This window comes from Anguilla anguilla, chromosome 19 (assembly GCF_013347855.1).
Source record: "Anguilla anguilla isolate fAngAng1 chromosome 19, fAngAng1.pri, whole genome shotgun sequence".
In the NCBI taxonomy this organism is placed as follows: Eukaryota; Metazoa; Chordata; class Actinopteri; order Anguilliformes; family Anguillidae; genus Anguilla; species Anguilla anguilla.
In genome coordinates this window covers 15,657,879-15,670,105 of record NC_049219.1, presented here as the reverse complement: position 1 = coordinate 15,670,105, position 12,227 = coordinate 15,657,879, and the positions used below count along the sequence as shown (strand labels likewise).

Below are 12,227 nucleotides of genomic sequence, written 5' to 3'. Positions count from 1 at the left end.
ATTATAATGTTCACTTTTTTTTGTGTACCGCCTTTGTATACCCATGGTTGCTTAACAGATCATGGCAATGCCAATGCATATATATATATATATATATATATATATATATATATGTGTGTATATATATACATGCAAAGACAGAATAATAATAATAATAATAATGAGTTCTGAAAGTGTCTGTAGATGTAGGTGTTACTGCAGAGTGCTGCAGGTTTTCCTTGGGGGGGGGGGGCGGAGCTTCATTTTGAGTGACAGCTGAGCCCCGCCCCTCCTCTCCACAGGCCTTCTTCACAAAGGACTACGTGGCCAGCCACCCCGAGGACGGCGAGAAGATCGCGCGGCTGCGGGAGCTCATGTTCGAGCAGGTCAGCCTCACGCAGCACAGCCATTTATTAAACATTTATAACAACGCTGGGTGTCATTTATTAAACATTTATAACAACGCTGAGTGTCATTTATTAAACATTTATAACAACGCTGGGTGTCACTTATTAAACATTTATACCTACGCTGTGTATCATTTATTAAACATTTATAACTACCCTGAGTGTCATTTATGAAACATTTATACCTACAGTGAGTATTATTTTATTACAGTAATAATAGTAACTATGCTGTGAAATCTTTTATTAAACGTGTGTAACTGCTCTGCAGTCCACACTTTCATAGGGATTTATTCCATATCCTGCTATTGTAAGCCTTTCAGGTGCAAGACTTTAACTGTAACGTATTCATGTCTGTTTTCCGTGACTTGCTTCACTCCCTCAAACCCCGCCCCCTGTGAGGGGGAGGTCTTGTGGCTGTAGCTGAGCCTGTGTGGGTGAATGTGAGCAGGGCTCAGTGTGTGGGTGGATGTGAGCAGGGTTCAGTGTGTGGGTGAATGTGAGCGGGGCTCAGTGTGTGGGTGGATGTGAGCAGGGTTCAGTGTGTGGGTGAATGTGAGCGGGGCTCAGTGTGTGGGTGGATGTGAGCGGGGCTCAGTGTGTGGGTTCAGAGGTGTAACAGTGAGGCCCGTTTCTCCAGGCGCACATCCTGGAGTACGGGCTGGCCGTGCACGACAAGTTCGTGCCCCAGGACATGAGGCCGCTGCACAAGAAGCTGGTGGACCAGTTCCACCTGATGAAGTCCAGCCTGGGCATTCAGGTACGGCAGAACTGCCCCGCCCGCCTCCGCCTGCTGCTGTCCCGCACGGAACGAGAAGCTGCTTTAGAACCGCAAAGGCTTCTGGGATCTCATTTTCATGCCACTGCGGTGCTGTTCAGCTCTGTTTGTGTCTCATCTATGCTGCTCTCTCTCTCTCTCTCTCTCTCTCTCAGGAGTTTCCTCCGTACGTGTGCGCCAGCCCTGTGCATTTTCCCAACGGCAGCCTGCGCTCCTGCAGGGCGTCTGTCCCCAACGTCCTGAGCCCCGACGGCCCCCGCGTGCTGTCCAGACGCAGGTAAGCCTGAGTCCGTCTGCGCAGACGCAGCTAAGCCTGAGTCCGTCTGCGCAGACGCAGCTAAGCCTTAGTCCGTCTGCGCAGGCGCAGCTAAGCCTTAGTCCGTCTGCGCAGGCATAATTTATCATCATTAAAAAAATTCATAAAATCAGCAGAATGGGCTTTCTAATTAATTAAAATTAATTAAAGTTAATCAGTTAATCTATCTCTTTCTCATTTAAATTTGCATGTTTTATTTGCATGCCAAGAGAACTTTTGTTGATTAAGCATTAAAGTATAAAAAACAAGTGTACATTGTAACTAACACTCCCCCTCTCTCTCCCCTCCTCCTCTCTCTCACCCTCTCTCTCTCTGCCTCTCTCCCTCCCTCCCTCCTCCCCTCCCTCTCTCTCTCTTCCTCTCTCTCCCCCCCCTCTCTCCCTCTCTCTCTCTCTTCGTCCGGCAGTCCGCTCAGCTACCCTCCGGTGAACCGCTACTCTTCCTCCTCGCTCTCCTCCCAGGCCTCTAACGAAGTGAGCAACATCACGGGCCAATCGGAGAGCTCGGACGAGGTCTTCAACATGCAGGTAGCGCTCTGCGCTTAGCTGCCGAAATGGAGCCGGGAAGGGGGGGGGGGCGGGGGGGTGCTTCCGCTGCCTCTACAGGCCCCCGGTCAGAGCTCTGTCTGCCTGTGTAACCCGTAGTCATGGCAATTACCCATGGGGCCTTGCAGTGTACCCATTTCAGATTGGGGCCAAACAAGCCTACACAGCTTTTCCGTACATATACTTGAAAATTATTAACCGTATATATTTATATTTCGTTATATATTTCTGATATATTTCAAGCTCCTGAGTGACTCATTTGTTAATTAGTTGTGATTGCAGGCCAGGGAAAATGAGCTTCACTGAATTTTGTTTTGCATTTTTTATTCTCTCCAGCCAAGCCCGTCTACCTCAAGCCTCAGTTCCAATCACTCCGCCTCTCCCAACGTGACCAGCTCCACTCCCTCCAGCGCCAGAGGTACACCTGTTACACAGGAGAGACTCCACACTGCTCACCTGAGAGACTGCACACCTGTACACTGCTCTCCTGAGAGACTACACCTGTACACTACTCACCTGAGAGAGACTGTACACCTGTACACTGCTCACCTGAGAGACTACACCTGTACACTGCTCACCTGAGAGACTGCACACCTGTACACTGCTCATCTGAGAGACTGCACACCTGTACACTGCTCATCTGAGAGAGACTATACACCTGCACACTGCTCTCCTTAAAGAAGCTGTACACTGTCAACGAGGTTTAGCACACGAGGGTGGCCTGTATGATAACCCAGTCATTGTCCTGCTGACCTGGCTGTCCTGAGTACCTGTGGAGTCACAGGATTCACCACAGAGCTGCTTCTGTTCCCCCCCACGTCCCCCCTGCAGCGTCCCCACTGCTGTCTGACAAACACAAGCAGCCCAGAGAGAACTGCTGCCTTTCACCGCGGGACAGACCCTGCAACGCCATCTACGCCAACCCGCTGGACCCCTCACAGGTGAGGCTGTATACCCAACCTCACACAGGTAAGGCTATATACCCAACCTCACACAGGTGAGTGTGTATCACAGACCCACACAGGTGAGGCTATATACCCAACCTCACACAGGTGAGGCTATATACCCAACCTCACACAGGTGAGTGTGTATCACAGACCCACACAGGTGAGGCTATATACCCAACCTCACACAGGTGAGTGTGTACCACAATCATACACAGGTGAGTGTGTGTACCACAGACCCGCACAGGTGAGGCTATATACCTCAACCTCGCACAGGTGTGACTGTGTATCCCAACACCACACAGTTTGGTTTAGGTTGGCCTCTTTAGTGTGGCTGTTTACTATTGCTTCAGGTATAATTAAAAAGAGAAAGACGAAAAGAAAGGTAATGCATCATACGGTGTCAAAGGCTGTTACTGCGTTCAGTAATCATCGCTGTGGAAAACATACAGTTCATCTTTCAGCAGTCAGAGGAAGGGTCATGGAGTGAAGTTTGAGTGTGATTTCTGTTCTGACATCACATTGCACAGAGGATGACTCCGCACCTGACTGGGGAAAACGCCGTACCCCGCGGTGACCCAAATCTCTCTGCCCCAGACAAAGGTACAGTAGGCTCATTTACCTCCATCCCAAAGCAGCTAGCATGCATATGAAAGTGACTCTTAGTCTTTACCCTGCCAGGTCAGTCAAATTATTAATGCCATGACTGTTTAAAATGCAGGTATTCTTTAAATTATTGTGCATAGTGTCGTGTGAGGGACTCTCTCATACACACTCAACGTACTAACGGGCATCCCTGAAAATAATGATTTGCTTTGTTTTTATGAACTACTGCAGTATGACTGATATTCATAGTCAAGAGTAGGGCTGCCCAACCCTGTTCTGGAGATCTGCCTTCCTGTAGTTTTTCAGTCCATCCCTAGCAAAGCACACCTCAATCGGCAGCTAAAGATCTTTTAATTAGTGGAATCAGGTGTGCAAGATTAGGGTTGAAATGAAAACCTACAGGATGGTAGATCTCCAGGAACAGGGTTGGGCGGCCCTGCTCTTCAGGGTATTGAGCTCGATGCACTTGTTTGCTTTCAAAGGAGGGCTCATTTGAGTAAATGATGTCCAAGTCAAATAATATTTTCCAGTGCACGTCTTTTATACTTTCTGGCCTTGTCATGGTTCATTGTTTCCGCATTCTACAGAATGATTTCAAACTGCAGTTGGAAGGCAGTTGTTGATTTATTTCTTTGAACTGATGTTTGAGGGTTAGAGAGTTTTTGTTTTTTTTCTAAAAATGGGCGTTCTTTATTTGGGAACAGGTTCTGTAAAGTCCAGGTTTGCAGGAGTGGGTGATCGGCGGTTGTTGGAACAGGGCGTAATGATCGTTTCTTGCTCATCAGAGAAAACAAGAGTTTTGCAGACCGCTTGGATCAGTTTTAACTCGACAGGAAAACAAGTGCCTTTGATATCTGCTGAGTTTAAATGATCGATGCGTATCCTCAGGGTGTTTTATCATTAATTAGGCATCGAGTGAAACGTGAAGCTTCGTTTCCTCACAATGTGATCATTTTCGGTTTAAAGAGCTTCATCTTTAAAGAGTCCTTCAGGCTGTTGTTGATGAGTTGTAACTGACCAGATCTCCTGGTGTGTTCTTTTGTATATCAAAGTAGTGCACCCTGCCCCAGCTATCTGGAGTCTAGACTGTGTTAAAGAAGCTAACACACAATTATCAGACACTGTGGGCAAGTTGGTATCGCCCCCTCTCCCTCCTAGGCCGCCGTACCCAGGTAAACCAATGAAAACGTGTCTTTGCTATGGTCCTGGCATTTCCTGCACCTGCTGGTTCGCTCCCATTGGCTCAGGGCGATTTTCTGCACCTGCTGGCCCAATTTCATTGGCTCAAACTTGTTTCCTGCAATTGTTCAGCCTCTTTGGTTCAAGCTGATTTTCTGCACCTGTTGGCATGCTTCCATTGGCTCAGGATGATTTCCTGCTCCTGCTGGCTCACTCTCATTGGCTCAGGATGATTTCCTGCTCCTTTTGGCTCACTCCCATTGGCTCGGGATAATTTCCTGCTCCTGCTGGCTCACTCTCATTGGCTCAGACTGCACACTTGTCGCTTCCTCCTTCCTGTCCACACTCTTTGGAGAACTGCTGCATTGTTCCCATTCATAGCCTGTGTGCCCAGTACATGATACCATCTTGCTACCATGCTACAATCCTGCTCATTTTGCCAGCCCCCCCCCCCCCCCCCCCCCCCAAATACAGTGCCGGTTTTAACTCAGTATACGTGTGTGCGTGTCTGTGTGTGTGTGTGTGTGTGTGTGTGTGTGTGCATGTGTGTGTGTTCTGCGTGTGAATAGGGTCACCGGGGAGGAACCTGATCTCAATTTCTCCTGCCGCTCCGCCCAAGTCGCCTCAAAAGGTTTGTAGCCCGAGTACAAGGATTAAAATGTTTTATTTATTTATTCATTTATTTATTTTTGGTGCGGGTGGGGGGGGGGGGGGGGGGGTTGTAGGGCATTGCATGCATTTATGGAATATACTGCAATATTTTGTAAATGCTTCATTAAGTTTCCACAATGCTTCGCCTCTTTGCGACAAGTTTTTCCAAAGCTTCCACGTAAAAGTTGGAGGGCGCAGTGTTAAGGACCCTACTGCAGCTCTTCGCTCTTCACCGTCTCATCCTTTCATAGGGGATGCAGACGGGTAGTTCTCACCTTTACGCGGTCAGAGAGGAAAGTGAGATAGCGTGACAGTAGGGCTGTCTGTGCCACGTCCTTGCTCTGGTCACAATTTATAATGATGGAATTGTTCTACAGTCCGCTGTGTCAGCTGTTTGTACCTGGCAAACAAAAGACTGATGGCATACACTGATACAATCTGATTGGTTGCAACTTGATGAGGTTTTGTGCATTTACTTCCAGGAGCCAGCTGATAGCGAGCGGGTCAGGGCAAATATCTAAGCTAGCTAAATCATGCTGAAGTCACTGCACTGTGACGGCATGTTCGCTTTTGGGAGTAATCTGTGCAGACCTGTGCAGTTAGAATAGGTGGTTTGGATGTGATAGGACAGTACAGCTGGTGTAAGATACGCAGGCAGCAGGCTGGGTTTGGGACGCGCCTGTGCGTAACCCCCCTGTGTAACCCTGCGTGTTTCGGTGCTGTGCCCGCTCCTGCAGAGCGCCCTCCCGCCCTGCACCCCGTCCCCCACAGAGAGCCAGCCAGCGGGGCTGGCGTCCGGCTCGCCCGCGCTGTCCGGGAGCTTCAGCAGCGGCATCTCCTCCCTGAGCCGCTGCAGCGTTTCGGAGACGTCCGGCCCCGAGGCCCCGCCCTGCGACCACGCCCTCCCCGCCCCCGTCTCCGGGGGCAACGACGAGCTGGTCCGCCGGGAGAACAAGACCCCGCCCCCCTACAGCGTGTACGAGCGCAGCAACTCCCGCCGGCCCGTCCCGCTGCCGCACGTCCTGTCCGTCGCCCCCCTCAGCGCCGAGCCCCCCGCCCTGCCGCCCAAACCCCACCAGCTCCGCTCCGCCAAACTGGACCCCGACCTGCGCCGGGCCGAGCCCTTCCCCCGCCCACGAGCCCTCCCCAGGAAGGTGTCCCAGCTGTAGGGCTGTACTCCCTGATACCCCCCGAAAACCATCAGCCCCTAACCCTAACCCCCCAACCCCCTCCCCAGGAAGGTGTCCCAGCTGTAGGGCTGTACCCCATACACCCCCCCGAAAAAACCATCAGCCCCTAACCCTTCCCCCGCCCAAGAGCCCTCCCCAGGAAGGTGTCCCAGCTGTAGGGCTGTACCCCATACCCCCCCCCGAAAAAACCATCAGCCCCTAACCCTTCCCCCGCCCAAGAGCCCTCCCCAGGAAGGTGTCCCAGCTGTAGGGCTGTACCCCATACACACCCCCCCCCCCCCCCGAAAAAACCATCAGCCCCTAACCCTAACCCCCCAACCCCCTCCCCAGGAAGGTGTCCCAGCTGTAGGGCGGTACCCCATACACCCCACCCGAAACAACCATCAGCCCCTAACCCTAACCCCCCAACCCCCTCCCCAGGAAGGTGTCCCAGCTGTAGGGCTGTACTCCCCGATACCCCCCGAAAAAACCATCAGCAGCTTGCCCCCACCCAAGACCCCTCCCCAGGAAGGTGTCGCAGTTGTAGGGCTGTACCCCCTACACCCCCCTCCCCAAAAACAATCAGCCCCTAACACCAAACCCCCGCCCCCTAACCCTCATCCCAGGCCTGTACAGGAGTACACCTGTAGGCCTGTCCCTGCCCCTTGCCCTGCTGGCCATTCCAGCACATTTTGCACTTTTGGGTTCAGTGACCCCCCCCCCCCCCCCAGGCCCTTTAGGGACAGTGGAGATGGAGACGCACGTAACGGTGAAGTAGTCTTTGCAGGCTGCATGCAGTTTGCTACTTCGTTCAGTACTTACGAAATGGCAGGGCCACTTTATAGATTTACAGAGAGGTTCTATGAGCTTAATATGTTCTTACATATTTTTTAATAGATGCAAAAATCCTAATATATGTATATAATGAAAATAAAATAACAGGGTTTTTTTTTTGCCTTAAATATTAAAAATAGCGTATTTCTATTGGTGAACGTTTGCAACGAGTCCTGCCGCTCACTGGAAATAATCTTTACTTTCCAAAACGGCTGTTAGGGGTGCTAGACCTGTCCTGTGTGTCTTATAACCTAGTACACTTCTCGCCTGGAAGGTTTGTTCCTTATATTAGATCTGTGGGCTTTTTCCAAGTTATCGTGCCAAAGGACCACATATGCTTTTTATGTAACGGAAACTTTAGCGTCTAATCTAGCGAGTGGATGTGCTCTACTGAAGTATGACTGGACTGATGAGCGTGCTCAGTGACACGTGTTTCTCAGTTCTGTGTTCAGTACTTGACTGCATGAGGCCTGTACAAAGCAAAACATGCACTGTAGTACCAACAAGGGTTTTTTTTTGTTGTTTTTTTTTTTTATTACTGAGCCTGAGCACAAACAGGCCTTGCGACAGCGGATCCTTACAGGCCTGCTTACGAGACTAATGACTCACTGACAGATCAGTCGCTTTCTTACCAGTGCGATCATTTGCAAATACGGCATTTATGGAACTCTTGATATACAGTTACCTTTTTAGATGTTACCATGGTGGACTGCCAGTGTGCCCTGCTGTGAGAGGGCTTCCATTATTTTCCATTTTAGCATTTCTACAAGTTCACACATTCTGTTTGATAGGGCTTTGGCCAGCATTTTCTGCAAGGCAGCATTCTGCTACATATTTGTAAAGTTGGAGCATTATTCGCACAGTTTTTATTTGTTGTCTGAAATGAAATATTGCTGAGAGAATACACTGTAAAGGCTCTCCTGGTTTACAGCCTGCAAGCTGAAAACTCATTATATAAAAGTGTTATTTTCAACAGATATTGGTCTGCATTCTTTCTGTGGACCATTTTAGCTAAACTCACTGATGAGTTTTTTTCTTCTTCTTCTTAATTTTAAACCTTGTTATCTTTTTTGTTTCAATTTTTTGTATTGGTTTAGTTTTTATTTTATATTCTTTTGTGAATTTCTGATAAAAGTATTTACATGAAGAGCAGTACTTGTGAAATTGTAAATGACTTTATGAGATTGTTTGTAAGTATGCCAAATATTTGTGAATTACAATTAATGTAAATATTGTGTTTTTAACAAAAATGTAGCCATATTCAATTTACCGCTTTGAATGTTGCAAGGACAAATTCTAATAAATGTTAAATATTTATATGTTTTAGTCAGTGTAGAAATAATGACACTGTTTAATAAAAGGACAAAAAATGACAATTTGCAGAAATTCACATTTCATTAGGTTCTTAGTATTTAAGAATTGTTTTAAAAAGGTTATTTGTTCATCATTTGTTGAATGTTGAGTGTCATTATATTTGAAAGCATCACATTCTTTCAGTTGAAGTCATTTCACCACTCTGGATCAAGTTTAAATGAGGTGAGTTTAGTGCACTTGAGGTATATGATCTGTCTTTTATGCTGTGTCTATAATCTTATTAAACAGACTGTCTTTGAAAGAATGCTTTTAATTTGGAATAATAATACCCTGTAAAGGTCAAAGAAAGAAGGTAATTACCCATCTAATTTGAGGGAGTATGTGAAAGTGTGATAATTGGCTATAGATAATCAATATAAAATTAATGTTCAGTATTTTCCCATTCAGGGTGAAGTGAAGCCTGGAAGTCTTGTTAGAAATCGTTTGATTTAATTTGATTGCATTATGAGACAAAGACACAGGGAACAGTGATAGAGGGGAACAGGACACTGGGCTAGAGGGGAACAGGGATAGAGGTTAATATGATATGAGGAACAGTAATGGAGGGGAACAGAGATAGAGGTTAATATGATATAGGGAACAGTGATAGAGGGTAATCAGCAAGGAAGCTGGTGAAAATCAGCAAGAAGAAAGGTGGAAGAAATAGAAAGAGAGAGAGAGGCGAATGAAGCCGCAGGATTGCTTTGGTGAGTGAGCATTCTGTAGAGTTGAGTCTGCTTGCGTACGCGACCTTTGACCTGAGGTTGTGTCTCACCTGCGTTCTCCGAAGTTCCTGTGGTACCTTTTGTGCACAGAGCAGGAGGGAAGACCTCAGTGTCCTGATCAGAGGGCAGAAATAGCCTCTCTGAGTCGAGCCTGCTAATCATCTCCCTTACAGCTGGTCGGCTGTGCGCTTCCCTCTATTCTCTGCCAGTCTTGTTTCGCTGTCATCACTGCAAGGAGAGTCGAGTTCCCCACTTGACTTAACAGGGCGAATAAAGGGAAAACAACAAACAGATGGAAGGAGATGGATTCTGAGCCCCTGAGTATCACCTGGAGCCCCTTGTGTGAGTACAAACGCCAGCCTTCTACAGAGAGGACATCTTTCATAAATGTACAATTACATTGGTAAGTAGGGTCACCTCAGTCTAGGCATTTACGGTTCTTTAAGGAAACCGATTCAATTCCTCAATTTGCTGTTTTGAGTGAATTCAGCTTTTAACTGTGTTTTATACTGAGTCTGTCCATTCATTGGGGAGTGGGGGTGTACATTACATTCGAGGATGTAAGTGTGCCTATATAGCTGGGTAAAAACGGACTCTGTCTGGAGTTGATTTCCTACATCGCGCTGCTGTACCTGAAGTGGAAAAGGCCAGGTGGCTGTTTGCATTGCTCGCCGCCATTTTTAAAGTCATATTTGGAGGCAAAAAAAAAACAACAATAGGACTCTCCTAAATCTCCATTCCCGTGAGTAAAGTGTGCCTCTCCGTGCTGCAGTTATGAACCAGCATGAACTTTATTCAGAATTAAATTAGAAGCATTGCCGGAAAGCCTATTAATTAAACTGATGGTCATTACTGCAATTCCATAATTCTAAGCATCTGTGGTTGGGTTCAGAAGAACTTTTTTTTTCTTAAATGGATTTCTCATTCACCCAGTTTTAATTAACACACTGTATATTCCTGTGTATTCCCATTAAAAATATTAAGCAAAAAATGCGTGCTTTATCAATGTGGTGAGGCCTGATTGGCAGGCTCTCAGACGGTCCTGTGTGAGATCGGGTATCGGGGTTCACTCCGCTTGCTTCTCTCCTCCATTATCCATGACCGGAGGGAACAGGCATGAAGATAAGTGAGTAAGATTGAATATGCTCGGTTCTGCTTTAGAATGACCTGCAGTCACTGCTCTATTAATAGATATGGATTCTGCACATGGGCAGTTAAAACCCGTAAAAAGACATTCAGTTAAGTGTCGAGCATAATTTTTTAATGGTTGCAAGACCAGCTCCTTACCCATTATCCTACACGGCCTCAATGTGTGTCAGTATGTGCCACTGAATAAAATGCAGCATAGAAGGTGACTCGGTGCTGTCTGCACTCAGAACTCTACAGTCGAGTGACTGACATGCTCCCTGAGCTGTGCTCCATAACCGCTGCTATTAGGCTGTCCATCACGGTTTTAAAGAAGTACGATCATATCCTCCAAGGAGTATGCGCAGCCAGTACAACTGCTTTCTCGAAGAAGTAAAAATAGAAAATAATAGGTATTTAGTCAATGTTTATTATTCATGAATGTAATGTCACATATGGCAGATACAGTAAAAAAATAAATAAAAATGTGTGATGCCAGTAATTGTATATGGTTAAATGAGTCTATTCATTACTACCTTTATTTGAAATGTGTCACCCAGGAGAAATATCTAAGCCATCAAATGTCTCATCAGTGATGATGCCGTGGCCTGTGTCTTGACTCTGCACTTTAACCGCATGTGAAGTGTTTGCAAATCTATAATTGTGTAGTACTGGCTCTTTATTCTAGCATATCGGATTTTAAGTAAAACTATTAACATTAAAGGTTAAAGTGCAGATTGTTATCTTAAATTTGAGTGGATTTACACCCATATAGGCTAATCCGTGTAGGAATTACAGCCCCTTTATTTAAACAGGACCCCCAACACCGTCCCATCCTTCGGTTTTCACACCTGAACCCCATTAAATCACTAAATTGGTATTCACTTTTGCGCGTGACTAATTTAATCGTTCGCGTTTAACAGGTGCGCAGCACTCCCCTAGAAACAGGTAACTGAGGGCGAAGCTGAAAAAAAGCAACGCGATAGTAGACGATTGGGCACCACCTGTCGAACGAACAAGCCGTAATACAAGTCTTCGTCACATTTAAAAGAAGTTTAGCTCAGATAATAATAGTAAAATTGCGTTATATATATTTTATCGTAAATATTTTTCGGGGACCCTATATGCTCTCCAAATCACTACAACAGCACAGAAACGTGGAAACATTTCAGGTAACGTTAAGTTTAGTAAAATGGATAAAGGTGCAGGTGATAAGTGAGAAGCTCCACAACACGTTGCTATAAAACGCTCCTGGATGCGAAAGCCTTTCCAGTTTCATATTCAGAAAACTGTTTAGTCTCCAAGTGTTTGCATCAGCTGTAAATAGCTGTAAAAATGTCAGACCGTCTCTGACTTCGGGAGACATACGTGTTTACGCGTATGGTTAAGCCTCTATTGTCAAAATGGATTTTCCTCGAGTACACGATATTATCTTCTTGCTTTGCGAGGAAGTTTCCACAATATCCGTGTGCAGAATTCATTTATTTGAAGACACGACGTTGACGGCACGAGACAAATGTCGAGCCTAGTGATTTGATCTTGAACAGAAGTAATTTTTAAACTACACTGCAATGTGCCGGAATGAACTCGAGGCTGTTTTTTGGGGGATTGCAGGTTCG

At 46.6% G+C, this 12,227-nt stretch overlaps 1 protein-coding gene across 3 annotated transcripts in view; it reads left to right on the top strand.

Annotated features, from left to right (window-relative positions):
* LOC118218728 (dedicator of cytokinesis protein 4-like) overlaps window positions 1-12,227 on the top strand; it is a 129,217-nt gene that overhangs the window by 66,993 nt on the left and 49,997 nt on the right. The window contains exons 44-53 of one of the 3 annotated variants that reach the window (XM_035401366.1): window positions 282-365; window positions 1,024-1,143; window positions 1,317-1,438; window positions 1,884-2,004; window positions 2,359-2,440; window positions 2,854-2,963; window positions 3,497-3,569; window positions 5,321-5,382; window positions 6,140-6,556; window positions 6,927-9,825. In XM_035401366.1, coding sequence (XP_035257257.1) covers window positions 282-365; window positions 1,024-1,143; window positions 1,317-1,438; window positions 1,884-2,004; window positions 2,359-2,440; window positions 2,854-2,963; window positions 3,497-3,569; window positions 5,321-5,382; window positions 6,140-6,556; window positions 6,927-6,941 — 1,206 coding nt within the window. In that variant the 3' untranslated portion in view covers window positions 6,942-9,825. Of the gene's footprint in view, window positions 1-281; window positions 366-1,023; window positions 1,144-1,316; window positions 1,439-1,883; window positions 2,005-2,358; window positions 2,441-2,853; window positions 2,964-3,496; window positions 3,570-4,624; window positions 4,745-5,320; window positions 5,383-6,139; window positions 6,603-6,926; window positions 9,826-12,227 lie in introns of those variants that run through there. The other 2 variants (XM_035401364.1, XM_035401365.1) reach the window with 2 other exon arrangements.